At 41.4% G+C, this 20713-nt stretch overlaps 2 protein-coding genes across 2 annotated transcripts in view; both read left to right on the top strand.

Annotated features, from left to right (window-relative positions):
- The first annotated feature begins 2216 nt into the window (after positions 1-2216).
- On the top strand, positions 2217-15793 carry LOC139160101 (E3 ubiquitin-protein ligase TRIM39-like). The gene is given in 9 exon segments (XM_070737638.1): positions 2217-2257; positions 2458-2586; positions 2589-2944; positions 6203-6298; positions 7753-7983; positions 8975-8997; positions 11068-11186; positions 11914-11946; positions 14789-15793. Coding segments are annotated over 8 exon segments (1503 nt in total). The 5' UTR covers positions 2217-2257; positions 2458-2531; the 3' UTR covers positions 15379-15793.
- Positions 2409-20713, top strand: part of LOC139160102 (E3 ubiquitin-protein ligase TRIM39-like) — a 42006-nt gene continuing 23701 nt past the window's right edge. Inside the window, exon 1 of the mRNA XM_070737639.1 lies at positions 2409-2458. The gene's annotated coding sequence lies outside the window, so the exon portion shown is untranslated. The remainder of the gene's footprint in view (positions 2459-20713) is intronic.

The following is a 20713-nucleotide window of genomic DNA, read 5'->3' as shown; positions in this document are numbered from 1 at the left end:
AGCCACTGCATTTTCTAACCTCGGCTTATACTCGGGTCAATACGTTTTCCCAGTTTTTGTGGCAAAAATTGGTGCCTCGGCTTATACTCGGGTCGGCTTATACTCGAGTATATACGGTACCTAAAAAAATTATTTTTGGTCCGGTCATATACGAACAGAAACAGACTCGAAGTTATGATTTTTTTTTGCCCAGAAAACAATTAGCCACCACCCCAAAAATATTTTTTGATGATCAGCATTGTTAAATTGAGTAAATGAATGCCTAAGATTTTAAAGAATATTTCGGATTTGGAGCATAAAAAAATAAAAAGTGAAATTGGTTGCAAGCAGCCGAGGGGGGGGGAGGCCTTATTTCTGATATTAAAAAACCAATAAGAATCATTTTTTTCAGTTCCTTTATATTTTTCTTATATTCAGAAATGTTCAAGCTACCAATCCCACACCAACTTTAGTAAAATAGAATGCATTTTGCAACCAAAACTATCCATAAATTGAAAAAAAAATCACAAAAACGGGGGGGGTGTGTGTGCATTATATCCGCAAAATAAACCAATAAGATTTACTTTTTTCATTTCAATTTTCATATCATTGTGTGCAGAAATGTTCAGACTACTTTCCAAGTGAAAAAAGCTTTCAAAAAGACCAAACATAAGCACTGCAAATGAAGAGTTTTCGGTCCGGGTCAGGGTGACCCGGGAACAGAAGATTTGTAACTTTTTTTGCCCAGCAAAAACTAAGCCCCCCACCCCCCCAAAAAAAATTCTCATAGAGAGAACCCCTGAAATGATGAATAGTCATGAAATTTCAAGTTTCAGATATGCAGGAAATTTTTTTTACAGGGACTCAAACTTGGCTTCGGGTCACATACAACCCGAACAGAACAGCAGGGTTGTCAAACCCCTAAATTACAATTTCCCATTCCCTTAGCAGCCATTTAGATTATTACTCACCATGTTTATTTATTAAAGTTTATTTTAAAAATATTTATTAAAGGTGGATGAAATGATTTATTAAAGGTGATATGACATTATTGGGCGGGAAAAACCATGGTATAGGGGGAAAAAACGCAAAGTATTTTTTAATTAATATTTTTGAAAAACCGTGGTATAGACTTTTCGTGAAGTTCAAACCCGCGAAAATCGAGGGAATACTGTAATGGACTGTGCTGAAATGACCAGGCTTACATATGAATTACAAAACAAACAAGAGAATGGGACTGTATGGGAAAACCTCTACAAGCGGCTAGATATCAGAAGAGATAATATAAAAAAATAAAAAAATACGAAATAAAGGAGAAATTGTAAACAATAAATCTAATGAAAACAGCTGGGAATGTAGTTGATAGACAGGGAAAGCATAGAGATTAATATTTTTTTCTTTCCGAATATAATAGAACTGTAAAATAAGAAAATAAGGGTGTGCTATGTAACTGCCTTGTACATGTACCGTATGAATTATACAGTGATGCTTCTGTACTGTTTTTAATGATTTGTTCAAATGTTATGTTTTTTCTTTGCATTTTTTCTTTGTTCTCTGTTTTTTGTTGTTGTTTGTTTACATTTCAATAAAATTTTTATTTAAAAGAAACAAAAAAAAACCCCAACAATCCTAGGCAGCCCAAAACTGGTTTCGATATTGAGATGGGTGTCAGGTCCAGTTTGATCTAGTGGTTAAGGTGTCAGGCTAGAAAGAGGAAAACTCGGAGTTTATGTCCTGCCACAGCCTTGAAAACCAGCTGGGTGACTGAGTCATTTATTCTCAGGATTGTTGTGGGGAAAATAGGAGGAGGTTTAGGATATGTTTGCTACCTTCAGTTATTTGTAAAAAAATAAATAACAAAAGGGAGTGAAACTGAACACTGATATGGTGACTTTGATTGCTAACAGCACTTCTCTGAAAAATCTCAAAACATCTAAGCTATTGAAAACTGACCAGGGTGATTAGACAAAAACAGAGAGAGAGAGAGAGAGAGAGAGAGAGCATTGCATGCAATCAAGATATGAGGACCAGCTATTCATTCATTCATTCCATCATTCATTGAGTCCTTCAGCATTGGGCGGCATAGAAGTCGAAATAATTAAATAATTATTTAAGAAAATAAGTAAACAAATAAATTCATAGACAGACAAACGATTTGTTGCACTGCCATATCTTCCCAGTTCAGAACGAACAGAATGAAAACATATAGCAATCATCTTCATATCCTCTCTAGGTGCTGAGAACAAGGATCAATTGTAATGATTGGGATTCGTCCCAGGTAGGTTTACTTCCATCCAGCATTTAAAACAATTTCCCCCTTTAACGGGCTGGTTGCGCGAATAATAAACGATTCGGGATCCGTCCCGTGAATCTTCGCTCCAATTTCTCCCTTTTAAAATACTGCCGTTCTCCTTTAAGAAGCCAGAGAAGCTAACCACAAGAAGACCAACAATTTGTTTCGGTTTTCTGTCTGGGCAGAGTTCCAAAGGCGGTCACCTGATTCCCAGGAAAAGTTTCGAAGCTTAACTTTCTCTTTCCTTCCGGAGACGGCGATGGCGTCCGAGGCGCCCTTGCAGGATTTCTTGGAGGAAGCCACCTGCTCCATCTGCTGGAGTATTTCCAGGACCCCGTGCTCATCCCGGAGTGCGGCCACAACTTCTGCCGGGGCTGCTTGACCCGCAGTTGGGAGACGTCGGAATCGGAGGCTTCCTGTCCCCAGTGCAGACAGACCTTCGCGCCCCGCAGCGTCCTCCCCAACCGGCAGTTGGCGCGGATGGTGGAAGTGGCCAAGCGATGCGGAGGTCTTTGGGGTGAGGAAGGAAGGACGTTCTGCCCGAAGCACCGGGAGCCCCTCAAGCTCTTTTGTAAGGACCACGAGACCCTCATCTGTGTGGTCTGCATGGTCTCCAAAGAGCACAAGGGCCACTCGGTGATCCCTCTGGAGGAGGCTTTCCCGGAATACCAGGTAGGAATCAGCCAGGAGGAATCGCTGCGGAGGGGCAGCTAGAAATCCTTTGCCTTCCTGGCAATCTTTGAACCAATTTACTTGCTTCCTCTGTTGTCTGCAAAATGGGATTATCATGGGGCAGAACCATCACTGAGAAGCAGACTGTAGGGAAGATCCAAGAAACTATCATTGAAGTACTTCAGCAAAAGGGTCTCAGCAGTTTAATAATAATAATGATAATGATGATGATGTTCTGTGCATGTTTTTAAAATTATGGTTTTTTTGTTTTTATTATTAGATTTGTATTATATATTGTTTTTCTATTACTGCTGTGAGCCGCCCTGAGTCTACGGAGAGGGGCGGCATACAAATTAAATAAATAAATAAATAATAATAATAATAATAATTTATTAGATTTATATGCCGCCCCTCTCCATAGACTCGGGGCGGCTCACAACATAACAATACAATATAAATACAAATCTAATATTTTAAAAATAAAAAAACTGATTTAAAATACATTGTTATAAAAAAACCTTATCTGCTACACAATCATACACACTCAGTGCAACTGAACATAAACATAGTAAAGATCAACAGAAAAAAAGGAGGGGGGAGATTAAAGGAGCCAAGACTCCAACCCCGTATAGAAAGACAAATTTGATACAGTTAAGATTAAGTTTCCTTGACTCATTGGTTCAGTGAAATGGTTTTTATATTTCCTGTCCTGATCTACTTTCACCTCCTTCAGAAATTGCATATTTTATGCTAATCTTTCTTTATTAAGGGATGTGTGTTTTATAATAAGCAAGAACAGTGATGGTGAACCTATGGCAAGGATGGCACCCGGAGCCATATCTGATGGCATGTGAACCGTTGCCCTAGCTCAGCTCCAACCTGCATGTGTGTGCCAGCCAGTTGATTTTTGGCTCACATGGAGGCTTTGGTAGGGCGTTTTTGGCTTCCAGAGGGGAGGGGGAGGTCATTTTTACCCTCCCCCAGCTCCAGGAAAGCCTTTTGAGCCTGCAGAGGGTGAAACATGAGCCTACTGGGTCCACCAGAACTTGGGAAACTGGATGTTTCTGGCCACTAGAGAGCCTGGGTGGGGGAGGGGAGAAGCTGTTTTCACACTCCTCGGGCATTGAATAATGTGGTCACATGATCAAAATTTGGATGCTTGGCAACTGCCATGTATTTATGAAGACTGAAATATATACTGCTTAAAATAAAAGGAACACTTAAACAACACAATATAATTCCACGTAAATCAAACTTCTGTGAAATCAAACTGTCCACTTAGGAAGCAACACTGATTGACAATAAATTTCACATGTTGTCAGCACATTCAACTTTATACAGAACAAAGTATTCAATGAGAATATTTCATTCATTCAGATCTAGGATGTGTTCTTTGTGTGTTCCCTTTTATTTTTTTGAGCAGTGTACTACATCTTCTAACTGGAGTTTCCCTCCAATGTACAGTAGAACCCCGACTTACGAGACTAATTGGTTCCGGAAGGAGGCTCGTAAGTCGGAACACTCGTATGACGAAACATTGTTTCCCATAGGAAACAATGTAAAGTCAATTAATCCGTGCAACAACCAAAAAAAACCGCTGCCGCCGAACACGGAAGTTAGCGTTTGGCTTCAGGAGACAGCTGCGAAGCGGCGCGGATGTTTTAAAACGTCGCAGCCGGCCTGGGGGGCTCGGGGGCTTCCCCCCGAGCCCCCCAGGCCGGCTGCGACGTTTTAAAACACGCGCGCCACTTCGCAGCTGTCTCCTGAAGCCGAATGCGGAAGTTAGCGTTCGGCTTCAGGAGACAGCTGCGAAGCGGCACGCGTGTTTTAAAAGGTTGCAGCCGGCCTGGGGGGCTTGCCAGCACCCCAGCGAGCCCCCCAGGCCGGCTGCAACCTTTTAAAACACGCGGGATACGAGCGCCAAGGAGCTGTCTCCTGAAGCCGAACGCGGAAGTTAGCGTTCAGCTTCAGGAGACAGCTCCTTGGCGCTCGTATCCCGAATGTGAGTTTGGGAGGCGAACAAAAATGTCGCTCCCCTCCCAGCTCTTATCTCGAGTAGCTCGTAAGTAGAGCTGCTCGTATGTCGAGGTTCCACTGTAATTCTTTACAGAAAAAAAACTCAAAACTTGTACAGTCATACCTCGTCTTACGAACCTAATTGGTTCCAGGGGGAGGTTCGTAAGACGAAAGGTGCGTAAGACGAAACATTGTTTCCCATAGGAAACAATGTAAAGTCAATTAATCCGTCCAACCAAAAAAACCCCCCTGCAAAAAAATGCTGCCGCCCGGCTGTCACCTTTTAAAACAGTCTGGGGGCTTCTCAGCGACCTCCCGAGCGCCGAATGCCAAACCCGAACTTCCGGGTTCGGCGTTCGGGAGGCCGCTGAGAAGCCCCCAGGCTGTTTTAAAAGGTGACAGCCGGGCTGGGGGGCTTCCCAGCAACCTCCCGAACCCAGAGGTTTGGCAAAAGTTCGGGGTTTGGGAGGTTGCTGAGAAGCCTCCCAGCCTGGCTGTCACCTTTTAAAACAGCCGGGCGGCTTTCCAGCAGCCTCCCGAAGCCGAACGCCAAACCCAAACTTCCGTGTTTGGCGTTCGGAGGCTGCTGGGAAGCCGCCCGGCTATTTTAAAAGGTGACAGCCGGGCTGGGGGGCTTCCCAGCAACCTCCCAAACCCGGAGGTTCGGCAAAAGTTCGGGGTTCAGGAGGTTGCTGGGAAGCCCCCCAGCCCGGCTGTCACCTTTTAAAACAGCCGGGCGGCTTTCCAGCAGCCTCCCGAAGCCGAACGCCAAACCCAAACTTCCGTGTTCGGCGTTCGGAGGCTGCTGGGAAGCCGCCCGGCTATTTTAAAAGGTGACAGCCGGGCTGGGGGGCTTCCCAGCAACCTCCCAAACCCGGAGGTTCGGCAAAAGTTCGGGGTTCGGGAGGTTGCTGGGAAGCCCCCCAGCCCGGCTGTCACCTTTTAAAACAGCCGGGCGGCTTTCCAGCAGCTTCCCGAAGCCGAACGCCAAACCCGAACTTCCGCGTTCGGCGTTCGGAGGCTGCTGGGAAGCCCCGCTGCCCAGCTGTCACCTTTTAAAACAGCCGGGGGGCTTCCCAGCAGCCTCCCGAACGCTGTACCCGGAAGTTCGGGTTTGGCGTTCGTAACATGAAAAAAGTTCGTAAGACGGGGCAATTTTTTTCTGAACCCCGGGTTCGTATCTTGAGTTGTTCGTAAGACGAGGGGTTCGTATCTTGAGGTACCACTGTATTTTCTCTTCAGATCAATGCTGAGGATTGCCTGAAGGTTCAGAAGGAGCAGAAAGAAAAAATATCTACATACAAAAGAGATACAGAGAAAACAGTGCAGGAAGTACTTGTAAGTATTAATCCAACAGTGAGGATTTTCTGAGCTAAAAGGAAGGAGACCCCCTCCGCCATCTTTAATAATAGACAGCCTATTTGTAAGTACAAGTTCTGACTGAAATGAAATTCAAATTATTTTTTTGGGGGGGGGGGTAATTTTTTTTTTCTTCTCCAATCATGTATACAGAAAAAAAGATAACTACTTTAAATTAATTTACAATATATCACTTTTAAAATTTTGGTATACATAAATTAACCAATGCCACCTCCTCACCATTTGACATCTGAACCAAAAAATAATTATTCCAATTCCTTATATGATAAGAATTTTTTTTAAAAACTGTTAGCCAATATACATTGTAGGCTGTTACTATTCTTAACCACATCAAATTAATTAGGTCATAATGTTTTTAATTTTCTCAAAATCTCCTCCATATCAATTTTCATGTATCCTTTAAACCCTCTTCCATAATAAATGCCCTCTGGAATAAAAGAGAAAAAGAAAAAGGACATTAAGGGAAAAGAAAAGGAGCAAAAATTTCAGATTACCTCCAACACAGTATTTAAATTAAAACCAACCATTGCTAAAAAGTAGTTAAAATATATATAAAGAGGGCAAAAAAGGAGAAGCCACCATATATTATATCCCAAATATCGCCAAATTAATAAGCCAAATTAAAAAAGAACCTAATTAAAAATAATTCCCTTTCATGAATAAAAATACAAAATAAAAATAGAGATTAAAGATTAGAAGATAGCAGGGGGAAAATAAGAAAGAAAATAAAAAGAAAAAGAGAGAATAAAAACAAAGCTAAATAATCCATACATTCATCATGCCGTACTAAAAAAAACAGTAAGAATATCTACCCTTTACTAATTATAACACTTTCAATCCCTCATCCTGCTCTATTCTAAAAAGAAAAAAAAGTCACAGTATGGCCAGTGTAATCATCTTCCCTATACTAATTACTGTATAACACTTTCAATCCATCATCGCGACCATTGACTCCGCCCTTCATCCAATGAAATTCAAATTAATGACTGTGTTAGGGCAGAGAACTTGTTCTTAACTTGGGGACTGAGATGTCACCACTTGCTGAATGACATAGTTGGATTAATTGTACCATGTTTTATACAAAGGTTTTGGCTTGCTGAATAAAGTAAGGCAAACTATATTTCATCTAATTGGAAAAATTGTGAACTCAAACATTTTTCTGTCTCCTTTTTTGGAATCCCAGATTGCCAAGAATATTTTCATAAGAGATCATTTAAACTCTATTTTTTTATTAAAAATATTTTCCTCCGCCCTGTTTTTTTAATATCAAAAGGGTTTTTTTTTCTTAGAAAATTCTTCCAACTCACTTCTAGATTCTTTAAGGAATCTATTTAATTATTATAGGAATAAAAATAAAAATAAAATAATAACAATAAAAATATGCTCTTTGCTTTTTCTCCTTCGTGTTCTAGGACATGATGAAAGAATTGAAAAAAGATTTAATGGCTGAATTCAGAGAGCTTCAACTCTTGTTAGAAGCACAGGAGAAGCTCCTATTGACTAGGATGGAAGAGATGGAGAAGGATCTTATGGCAAGAGAGGAGAAGGGTTTGGCCAAGCACATGGAGGAACTCTGCTCCCTTGACCATCTCATCCAGGAGATAGAAGAGAAGCTTCAGGAACCAGCCAGTAAACTCTTACAGGTCAGGCAGTAATCTAGTCTAATCCTCTGCTTAAGGCAGGAGCCCTCATAATCTCCCCAAAAAATGGTTGTCCAAATTAATATTGGAATCATCCAGTGATTCATTACCCAGAACTCTGTGAGGGCAGCTGTTGTGCTGATAAATAATTGTGACTCTCAGGAAATTATTCCTTATTTTAGGTTGGATCTTTTTGTGAGGAGCATCTGTACAGTAAAATGCAAAATAATATAACAACCACAACTTTTATTTGTGAACATTTAGCAATTATTAGCCAAGAAAAACAGATTAGTCTAATAAGCAAAATCAAGTATTAAGAGTTCATTGTTTTGTATCTTGAGCACAAAGTTTAGACCCAACTTCCAAGTAGAAACATTGGGTGATAATCTAATTAAAGTAGTCAATTTTTCCATTTTTTCTCTACCTCCATTACTTTTTTCATCCATTCTTCTCTTGTGGTGATTGATATATTTTTCCATGTCTGTATGTAAGATTCTGGCTGGACTCAACAAGTTGAACAGTTGGGGGGGGGGGGGGCAGAACAATGAGATTTTTAAAATTAAAATTACTCATTTATTTTGTGAATGTAATAATTTAATTTTCTGCATAGCAAATGGCTCTTTTGACAGATTTAGTAGATAAATTACAGCCTGCGTGGACTCTAATAAATCAAATCTGAGAGTCAATGGATTAAGGTACAGAAACAGCTTTCAAACGAAGTTACTTGTATTAGAAAATAAGAAAATATATCTAATGCCTATCAGAGGCATATTTCTATGCGACTACATCTTTGGAGACAAAAGAAAGAAGATGGATTCTTCTGAGAAGAAAGGAAGTGATGGAAGTATGACAGGCAGTATTTTACATCATAATGGGTGGAGCTAACTAACATATACACTGTTAACTACTTAATTACTGAATGTCTCTGAATGTCTCTGGGGCTGGCAATACTCAGCGTGACATCCTTTCAGTGTTTTTTCTCTTTATTTTTTAGGACATTGGAAGCATCTTGAAGAAGTAAGTAAATCCACCCTTTTCTTTACAGTCTCAGATTCTCAGCAGATCTTTCAGCAGTTTTCCTATTTTGGGAACTGCTGTTTGTATTTAGCAGTATTTTAATGTAAAGACAACACACTGTATTTCAGGGCTTTTTAGACATTTCCTCAGATAACCTCAACACAATATAATTAACAATATTTGATATGATCAATTTTATTTATTTTTATTTATTTTTAGAGTTGATTTTTATTAAATTATTACAGTTGGTTTCACGGTTTGTTGGTTTCACAGTCAGTCAGGTGTTTAGATTGAATTTTGCCATTTTATCCACCTATTGAGTCTAAGTTCTTCCAAGCAATGCAAGTATCATAAATACATGACACTGTGATAGATGTTAACTGCAAAAATGTTGTAAGTCATTTTTTTGACAACCATGGTAAATGGTTGCTAATAAATAGTCAGAAATTGAAGGTTACGTATAAGTGCGATTTCATTGCCTTACCTGAATCCATCAAGATCAGTTTGAACATTTTATCCATTGTCTAATTACATCTGACACCCATGTTAGTCATTGGTCATCAGTCATTTGGTAAGCTACAGCCCGTTTGTTTGGCCAAGAGATTCACAAGAATTTTCCAGAGTAGGGAGCCCAAAACTGAAACCTAGTTGCCGTTACTAGATCTCTCATTTAACTTGATGAAGGTGAATGAGTGCAGTTCTGGATCAGGATCCACTGAGTTGCCCTGGCGCCCATATTTGAATAGCTAGCTAGAGAAACGACTGAAGTCTGGGAAATGGGCCCTTATCAATCACCAGGAGTGCTGATTTACCACCAGCTTTACCAAGTACGTAGGAGCCAAGGATGGGACAACACAAGAAAACAACAATGAATGACTTAATAATTGGTCATCAACATCCCACTGAACAACTACAAACCACACACAACTAAATACCACATAAATACAATGTGTAGAACAGCTCAGTGCACACATTCGGGTGTGAAAGAGAGGTTTCCTGAGGGATTTAAAGTCTGAAAGCTCAGAAGACAAAACCTTTGGTGACCGACGCAGATTAGATCATGTAGCTGGCTAATCCTCAAGCACCATTTGATGGTTTAGAAAGCTTCTATTGGCAGGTTGATAACACTTACAGGAACTCAGTGAACATAGTCGGGTGTGAAAGAGAGGTTTCCTGAAGGACTTAAAGTCTGAAAGCTCAGAAGACAAAACCTCTGGTGACCGACGCAGATTAGATCATGTAGCTGGCTAATCCTCAAGCACCATTTGATGGTTTAGAAAGCTTCTATTGGCAGGTTGATAATGGTTACAGGAACTGGGCATGGCTAGTCCAATGAAGAGAAAGACCAGGGGAGACAGGATATCAGCGTTCCAGTATTTCAGGGGCTGTTACAGAGAGGAGGGGGATCAACCTTTTTTCCAAAACACCTGAAGGCCAGACAAGGAATAATGGATGAAAAATGATCAAGGAGATGTTCAACCTAGAAATAAAGATACATTTCCTGACTGAAGAAAATGAACCACTGGGACCGCTTGCCTTCCAGACACTGTGGGAGCTTCATCGCTGGAAGCTTTCAAGAAGAGATGGTGTAAGGCACAGATGGCGACCCTATGGCACACGTGCTGCAGGTGGCATGCAGAGCCATATCTGAGGGCAGGTGAGGCATTGCCCTATGTCAGCTCCAGCATGCATGTGCACGCCCGCCAGCAGATTTTCGGCCTTTTCGGCTGTTTTTGCTCTCCCCAGGCTTCAGGAAGTCCTGAACTCTAGGGATGGCGAAAAACGGGCCAACTGGAAGTCCAGAGACTTCAGTGTGTCCTGTGTGCATTAACAAAGTTGTATGCATGTGCAGGAGGCAGTGTGGGGGTTGTGTCCATGCATTGGGAGAGGCATTGCATTATGTGTGTGGGCACACGTGCGCATGCAATCACACGCAGCCACACGTTTTTTGGCACCAGAGGTAGAGAAGGTTCACCATCACTGGTGTAAGGTCTCCTGCTTGGGTGGCGGTGTGATGGGGGATGGACTAGATGACCTTCCCACTCTTATTCTGTTATTTTGATTTGCCAGGTACCAGGCTAAGAAAACGTATGAGAATCCAGTGGATTTAATTCTAGAACCGAAGTGGGCAATCTGGGATTACAGTGATGTCCTTGCACTTCTGAAAAAGGCCAAGAAAAAAATGAGAGGTAAAAAAGAGCCCCTGGATGACATTTTGAGCATCCGAGAGATTCTGGCTCAGTCTGATTGTGAAATGAGACTTACCTGTAGGCTTTGTAGCCAAAATCCATATGCACTGATCAGTGGGAAAGCAGAATAAACTACCACCAGGTATAATGTAGTAGTTCTTGACTTACGACCTCAGTTGAGCTGAAAATTTCTGTTGCTAAGCAAGTCAGTTACTAAGTGAGCAGTGGCCCATTTTACGGACTCTTGTCACAATTATTCAGAAAATCCTGGCAGTTAAGTGAATTGTGGTTGATAAATGAATCTGGTTTCCCCCATTGACTTTGCTTGTCAGAAACTCCCCAGGAAGGTCGAAGAAGACAATCCCAGATGCAACCATGGTAAATACAAGCTGGTTCCCAGTGCCCAAATTTTGGTCAAGTGACTGGGGAGGCTCCAGCACTCGTATGTGTGAGAATTGGTCATAAATCACTTTTTTCGCTGCCGCTGTAACTCTACTACACATATAGTTGTACGTTGAGAACTACCTGCCTATGGAATATATAGTAGAATATATTTATACCTGGTGGATTATGTATAGCCACCAATGACATTTTGGCTTCTGGTTTTCCATATTCCTTATTTCCTGATTTGAGTCCAAGGAAAGCAAACCAGGATATCTGTAGGGAGGCCCTTCTGTTGCTTGAACTCTAGTGATGAGATGCTGAATCCCTCCCTTTTCTTCCCCAGATACCCTGGAAAGTGGACTTCAACTACAGGAAGGTAAATATTATTAGAATTTTAAGCTCTGATGCCAGTAATTTAAGAGAAACATGATAATTAACCAAAAAAGAAAAATATAGGATTAGTTACCCTAAAGACTAGGATGATCCAGTAAACTTTAATGACTTTATGATTTTTTAACCATTACTTGCTATTTATATGTGCAATATGATCTCAAGCAGCAGAGAGAAATTCCTTGTATGTCTAAGTGTCTAATCACACTTGGCAAATAAAGCTGTTGTTCTGTTCTTTTTTTTATGGATAATTTATTTTTATTTTTCTCCTTACAAACTCCTTCAATACATTTGGAAACAGTTTCATATTATGATAATTAATACATTCTTTGTAATTAATATCCCCCCCCAAAATTATTAGTTACAAATTAATTACTTCTGGTGTCAATAAGGTTTGCCTATTTGCTGATGACTCTAAAGTGTGCAATAGGGTTGATCTTCCTGGAGGCGTCTGTAATATGGTAAATGATTTAGCTTTACTAGATAAATGGTCAAAGCAATGGAAACTGCAGTTTAATGTTGCCAAATTTAAAATAATGCACTTGGAGGTTATGATTAAATTGACCCAAAATGTAGGCCATATGATTGAGCTAGACAAATGGGAAAACCTTTGGAATTGCAATTTGAAACTTACCATCTGTTCTGCATACAAAGAAAACCTTTACAAAACTTTTTATCATTGGCATCTCACACCAGTTAAACTGGCAAAAATTTATCAAGAAATATCTCCAAATTGCTGGAAGTGTAAAGACGAGTTAGGCACATATTTCCATATGTGGTGGACCTGTGGGAAAGCTAGACAATTTTGGGGGAAAAAATGAAAATGGATAAAGGAAATAACTGAAATAGATTAAATTTGAACCAGAAACACTCATATTGGGAATGTTTGATATGAATATTAATATTATGGAAGCTTGTTAGTACAGGGCACATGTTTGTTAGGGTTTGCCACTGTAAACTTGTACTATCATTTTAAACTTGTACTATCACTGTAAAATTGTATTGTCATTTTAATTGTTAAATATTCTAGGCTGGTTCATCATCAGAGGGCGCCAGTATTTCTTCCCTCAAATGACTCTGTCATGCACATTCCTGCTCAGTCATTTTTACTTTACTTGCCTGGAGGTGGGAGTGTATAAGCTTTGTGTGTATCGTATTGTATTTGCTTAGTGCTTATTATGGAATTGTTTCTATCTTTTGTCTATATGTAAATAGTACTTATTAAGCATAACTAAGTCTATGTCTTTGTTTCTTTGGCCTTATCACACACCCACGCTCTGTTAAAATTCTCTGCTCGGTGTATGTCGAAGGTCTCAGCCTAGCTATACCGAGACATGCCAACAAAGCTGAAGAGAATTGTGAAGGGAGGTTAGAAGAGGTGAAGCACTATGAAGGGCTTGAAGGACTTGGCCATAAGTCTTCAATCTTGGCCACTGTAAGACGTGTGGACTTCAGTTCCCTGAATTAATAATAATAATAATAATAATAGTAATAGTAATAATAATAATAATAATAATAATAATAATAATAATAATAATAATAATAATAATTTATTAGATTTGTATGCCACCCCTCTCCGAAAACATCCAGCGTGGCAGATCTGAAGGGCAATCAGCAGAATGGTGGCAACATAGGAGATTAGAGACTGGGGGAGTGGATAGTGGAGCCAAGAGATGAACAAATGAGTCTCGGAGTCAAGAGCAGGAAAAATAATCGACGGATCCTGAGGGTGTGAAGCTGAGTGGCAGCTGGACTGGCAGGTGGCAAAGGCAACCAAAGTGAATGGAATGAGAAAGCCAGATGTCAGAGGGATGCCAAACAGGCTGGGACTGAGACAGGGGGAGAGCCTGAGTGCTTGGAAAAAGGGGTGCAGAGGGTCCCTGGACACTGGCAGCCCCATCAGTGAATTCTGGGAGTTGAAGTCCACAAGTCTTACAATTGCCAGAGTTAATAAGGCAGTTAAGAGTACCGTGATACCTTGTCTTACGAACTTAATTGGTTCCGGGAGGAGGTTCGTAAGGCGAAAAGTTCATAAGACAAAACAATGTTTCCCATAGGAAACAATGTAAAACCGATTAATGCGTGCAAGAAAAAACAGCGCTCCGCTGGGCGCCACCACCCGGCTGTCACCTTTTGAAACAGCCGGGCACTTCTCGGCGTTCTCCTGAACCCAAACCCAGAAGTTCGGCAAAGGTTCGGGTTTGGGAGGCCCCCAAGAAGCGCTGCCGCCCATCTGTCACCTCCCGAAACAGCCGGGGGGCTTCTCGGTATTCTCCCAAATGCCGAACCCGGACGTTCGGCAACGTCACAAAGACGTCCTTCCTGGAGTCCACGTTTCAGCCGGCCAGGAAGGACGTCTCTTTGACGTCAAAGCTCCGCCCCTGGATTTCCCTATTAGGATTTCCCACCTCCGTTTGAGCCTCCCGACCGGCCGACAGCTCCACGGCTCTTCTGCAAAGGTGACAGCCAGGCAGCGGCGCTTCTCAGCGGCCTCCCGAACACCAAACCTGAACTTTTGTCAAACTTCCAGGTTCGGCGTTCGTGGCAGCAGTTTCATAAGGCGAAAAAAGTTCATAAGAAGAGGCAAAAAAATTCCGAACCCCGGGTTCGTATTTCGAAAAGTTCGTATGACGAGGGGTTCATATCACGACGTACTACTGTATTAGGTATTTAAAAAAAAACAATGAGTCTTCCAGTCCTGGATGGAGTGTTTGGAAGCTGAACTCCCTTCACACAAGAGGGTTAAACTCTTGGAGGTGAAGATACACGCAAGGTCTCTAACTGAAGCTCTTCTTCTTCTCCATATTTCCTTCCCTTCCCCCTTACAGAGAATGTAACTCTGGATCCATATGCAGCCGATCCTAACAGCCTTCAAATCTCCGGAGATAGAAAAAGCATCGTAAGGTTTCTGCTAGGTAGAGCAATATGTTCTACTGATGCCTCATACCCCCAAACATATGAATATAATCCTTATGTCCTTGGCTGTCAGACTTTCTCAACTGGGAGACACTTCTGGGAAGTAATTGTAGGAGATGGAACAGAATGGGGTGTAGGGGTTGCCAAGAAGCTAGGGAATAATAATAATAATAATTTATTAGTTTTGTGTGCTGCTCCTCTCCGAGGAGCCGGAGTGGATGTAACAAATGTAACAAATGTTTATGTGCCGACCAGCTGCTGGCAGATTGGGGAATGGGAAGGGAAATACATGGCCAAGTCTCCATCAGAATGCTCTGATCTGGTCCTGACTGAGAGGCCCATGAGGATCCGAGTCTCTCTGAACTGCGAAGAAGGGAAACTGAAATTTTTTGATCCAAAGACATTAACTCTGCTCCATACATTCTCTGACGCTTCCTTGGTTGGAGAGACCCTTCGGCCCTGTTTCTATTTCACCAAAGACTCCCGCATGACACTCCGCTAAAAAAGGGGACCTCCATAAGCAACACTTTGCAATAATCCCTATTTGCCAAGCAGGGATCTCTAAAAGCCTTTACCGAAGAAGCTTTTTACTACTTCAGCTTCCTTTAGTGTCTATTCTGTGCCACACCAAATTGCCTGGGTCAGTCAATCAATCTAAGAAAGTTGGGTGTGCACTATAAGCTTGATAAGATGTAATGTCATATGTTTAGGTGTATCAGTATTAAAGATAGCTCATGTTACAGCCAAACCCATAAATCAGGGACTTTAGATGTCCATCACAGTTCTCCTACCCATTTATGTACCTTGCTTGTTTGTTTAATGTTTAGTTGCAACCAGTGATTGTAATTTTATGATTGTCTCATGGGTTATAATTCATTCCTTTGCAATTTTATGTCAATAAATGTATTTCTATCTCATTTTTGCCAATATGAGATTTTATTTCTACTTTAGAGTGGCGTTGTTACTTTTATGTTTTTTGAAATCAAACAAATCAGTGATTATTCACTGTAATACTATACGTACATAGAAAGCGAAGACACACAGAAGACAAAAAGAAAACATACCATCTGTTATAAACATAGGAGATGTGAGTGCTATATGAACTAAATATTTCACCTGGTCAAGCCAAAATTCAAGTAGAATTGTTAATGGAATTGTAAAAATTAAATTCATTATGAAATAAATACATTACTGTAGTTGACAAGATGCCAGATAACATCCTTTTTCCTTCTTGCTTTAAGCCCCACACTGCCTTATATTGAGTAGTTGTAAAAGAAGCCAATCTAGTGTGGTAGTTAAGAAATCAAGCTAGAAGCCATGAGTTCTAATCCTGCCTTTGGCACAAAGCCTGCTAGTCGACCTTGGACCAGTCACTCTCACTCAGCCCTAGGAAGCGGGCAATGGCAAGCCACTCCTGAACCTTGACCAAGAGAAGTGGAGGGAGATTCCTCCAGGTGGCCACCAGGGGTCAAACAATCTGAGGCAGATGTAATGTACAATGAATACAATATGATAATATAGAAGGGACAGTTAACATGCTTCCTGGATGAAAAACTTTGGATACTCGATACATTTAGACGACTGGGACAAACTCTGGAAAGAAAACTATAAATTAACACTATTGGTTCCTTACAAGGAAAATCTATATAAGATGTTTTGTTGTTGTTTGTTTACATTTCAATAAAAATTTTATTTAAAAGAAACAAAAAAAACCCCAGCAATCTGAGGCAGCCCAAAACTGGTTTCAATATTGGGATGGGTGTCAGATCCAGTTTGATCTAGTGGTTAAGGTGTCAGGCTAGAAAGAGGAAAACTGGGAGTTTATGTCCTGCCATAGCCTTGAAAACCAGCTGGGTGACTGAGTCATTTATTCTCAGGATTGTTGTAGGGGAAATAGAAGGAGGTTTAGGATATGTTTGCCACCTTCAGTTATTTGTAAAAAATAAATAACAAAAGGGAGTGAAACTGAACTCTGATGTGGTGACTTTGATTGCTAACATCACTTCTCTGAAAAATCTCAAAACATCTAAGCAATTGAAAATTGACCAGGGTGGTTAGACAGATACAGAGAGAGAGAGCGAGAGAGAGAGAGCATTGCATGCAATCAAGATATGAGGACCAGCTATTCTTTCATTCATTCATTCATTCATTCATTCATTCATTCATTCATTCATTCATTCATTCATTCGAGTCCTTCAGCAATGGGCGGCATAGAAGTCGAAATAATTAAATAATTATTTAAGAAAGTAAGTAAACAAATAAATTCATAGACAGACAGACGATTTGTTGCACTGCCATATCTTCCCAGTTCAGAACGAACAGAATGAAAACATATAGCAATTATCTTCATATCCTCTCTAGGTGCTGAGAACAAGGAGCAAAAATGTTCCCTTCCTGAATCCAGGAGTAAGAAAAATCTTCTCTGTTCACATTCTTGGAACTCTTTGTGCTGGATGTTGTCATTAAATACCGTGTTTCCCCGAAAGTAAGACAGTGTCTTACTTTCTTTTTACCCCCAAAAGCCCCACTATGTCTTACTTTCGGGGTATGTCTTACATTGGAAAAAAATTGAAAGGGTCGCGTTCCCGAAGGCATCTCCCCAGAGTCCAGAAGGGCAGCCGCGGGACAGGAGCCTCGTGAGCCCTTTTCCAAGTTCAACCTCAGGGCTCCAAGCGGCGTGCACGCGTGGAGCCGCAGACGCGTGTCGGGGAAGCGTGTGTCTGGAGGGGAGGAGCCGCTCTGCGCAGTTGAGCAGCCCCACCTGCCTGCCGGAAAGGAGGCGGGCGAAGGAGGGCGCAGCTCCGGCCGCTCGCCTCGGAGCCGGTCGGCCTCACTGGCCGCTTGCAGCCGAGAGTCGGCAGGACTCGGTTGCTGGGACGAGCGCCTTCGCTGCAAGCCGCCGCCCGCTCGGCTCGCTTCGGACCAGCGCCGTCCTTCGCTTTGCCAAGCCGGGGAAGAGGCGGTGGCGCCGCGGCGAGGCGAAAGCGAGGGGCACGCAGGGAGCTTGGAAGCGACGTCATCGGGCTCCCCCCCCGGCAATACCCCCGTGTTTCCCCGAAAGTAAGACATATGTCTTACTTTCGGGGTACGGCTTATATTAGCCGACCCCCCTGAAACCCCCGATACGTCTTACAATCGGGGGTGTCTTACTATCGGGGAAACAGGGTAAGTGGTACTTTTTAGGATTTTCCTTGTACCTTTGCCTTGTCCATTTCACAGATTTTTACCCAGGATGTAGATGGCAAATTGATCTGTATTAACAAACCATTCTAACTAAGCCTGTCAGGTGCCCTCTTATGCTTACTTGTGCTTCACTGTTATGGGGTGATAGACTTCCATGAAGGGGGGTGGGAATGAAGGGGAGAATTATTGGGAAGATGAAAGTAAGGGTTGTACCACCTGGAGATGCTGCCTCAAGGTCACTTGGCTGGAAGGAGGGAGCTGCACGACAAAGCTTGGACTGACCTTTATGAAAACATCTTTACCTGAACATGGGGGTGGGCAATGAGAGACAGTTTAGAAAGCTTAGAACTATGTTTATTTATTTATTATTTATTTTATTATTTAGATTTGTATGCCGCCCCTCTCCGCGAACTCGGGGCGGCTCACAACAAAAAAATAAAATAAAAATAAAAATAAACAATCGTACAAATCCAAATAAATTCAATAAATTTAAGTATTTAAAATAGTTTTAAAAAGAAACCCACTATATTAACAAGCACACACACAAACATACCATACATAAATTGTATGTGGCCGGGGGAGGTGTTTCAGTTCCCCCATGCCTGACGACAAAGGTGGGTTTTGAGAGCTTTACGGAAGGCAGGGAGAGTAGGGGCAGTTCTAATCTCTGGGGGGAGTTGGTTCCAGAGAACCATGTTGCCTTAAACATGATCTAAGCATAGCCTATAAAATCATCTGCTCCATTGTCCCTCATAGAAACATAGAAGTCTGACGGCAGAAAAAGACCTCATGGTCCATCTAGTCTGCCCTTATACTATTTTCTGTATTTTATCTTAGGATGGATATATGTTTATCCCAGGCATGTTTAAATTCAGTTACTGTGGATTTATCTACCACATCTGCTGGAAGTTTGTTCCAAGGATCTACTACTCTTTCAGGAAAATAATATTTTCTCATGTTGCTTTTGATCTTTCCCCCAACTAACTTCAGATTGTGTCCCCTTGTTCTTGTGTTCACTTTCCTATTAAAAACACTTCCCTCCTGGACCTTATTTAACCCTTTAATATATTTAAATGTTTCGATCATGTCCCCCCTTTTCCTTCTGTCCTCCAGACTATACAGATTGAGTTCATTAAGTCTTTCCTGATACGTTTTATGCTTAAGACCTTCCACCATTCTTGTAGCCCGTCTTTGGACCCGTTCAATTTTGTCAATATCTTTTTGTAGGTGAGGTCTCCAGAACTGAACACAGTATTCCAAATGTGGTCTCACCAGCATTCTATATAGTGGGATCATAATCTCCCTCTTCCTGCTTGTTATACTTCTAGCTATGCAGCCAAGCATCCTACTTGCTTTCCCTACCGCCTGACTGCACTGTTCACCCATTTTGAGACTGTCAGAAATCAGTACCCCTAAATCCTTTTCTTTTGAAGTATTTGCCAACACTGAACTGCCAATACAATACTCAGATTGAGGATTCCTTTTCCCCAAGTGCATTATTTTACATTTGGAAACATTAAACTGCAGTTTCCATTGCTTAGACAATTTATCTAGTAAAGCTAAATCATTTACCATATTACAGACGCCTCCAGGAATATCAACCCTATTGCACATTTTAGAGTCATCGGCAAATAGGCAAACCTTCCCTACCAAACCTTCCCCTATGTCACTCACAAATATATTAAAAAGAATAGGACCCAGAACAGATCCTTGTGGCACACCGCTTGTAACCTGACTCTGCTCAGAATACTCGCCATTAACAATAACTCTCTGATGTCTACGCTTCAGCCAGCTGCAAATCCATTGAGCTATCCAGGGATTAAGTCCAATCTTCACTAATTTATCTATCAGCTCTTTATGTGGAACCGTATCAAAGGCTTTGCTGAAGTCCAGGTAGGCAATATCCACGGCACCACCTTCATCCAACACCTTTGTGACATAGTCAAAGAAATCAATGAGATTAGTCTGACATGATTTGCCTTCAGTAAAGCCATGCTGATTTGGGTCTAATAAGTTATTGTTTTTTAGGTGCTGATTTATCCTCTTTTTGAGTAGAGTCTCCATCATTTTAACTACAACTGATGTCAAGCTAACTGGCCTGTAGTTACCAGCTTCTTCTCTACTGCCCTTCTTGTGAATAGGCACAACACTGGCCATTCTCCAATCCTCAGGAACTTCTCTTGTTAACAAGGATTGGTTAAACAAATCAGTCAGGGGGGTAGCAATGACAGATCTGAGTTCTTTAAGAACTCTGGGGTGGATGCCATCTGGACCCATTGCCTTATTTATCTTTAATCGTTCAAGTTCTTCTAAGACATCGGCTTCTAAGATCACTGGAGCTGAATCCGTACAGCTGGAAGCAATGCTATATCCCTCTATAGTATTATTTTGTAAGGTGTCTTTTGAGAAAACTGAACAGAAGTAGCTATTGAAATGGTCAGCGATCTCCTTATTCCCATTAATGCATGTATTATTCCCGGTACTAAGCTTCGTGATGCCGCAGTTTTTCTTCTTCTTATCATTAATATATCTGAAGAAGGTTTTATCCCCCTTCTTTACAGATTTTGCAATTTCTTCCTCTTTTGAGGCTTTAGCAGCATATATTATCTGTTTCGCCTCCTTCTGTCTCATTTTATATACCTCCCTATCAGCTA

Source organism: Erythrolamprus reginae, chromosome 2 (assembly GCF_031021105.1).
Source record: "Erythrolamprus reginae isolate rEryReg1 chromosome 2, rEryReg1.hap1, whole genome shotgun sequence".
In the NCBI taxonomy this organism is placed as follows: domain Eukaryota; kingdom Metazoa; phylum Chordata; class Lepidosauria; order Squamata; family Dipsadidae; genus Erythrolamprus; species Erythrolamprus reginae.
Note: the sequence above shows the minus strand (reverse complement) of the source record. Positions and strands in the feature narration are given on the sequence as shown.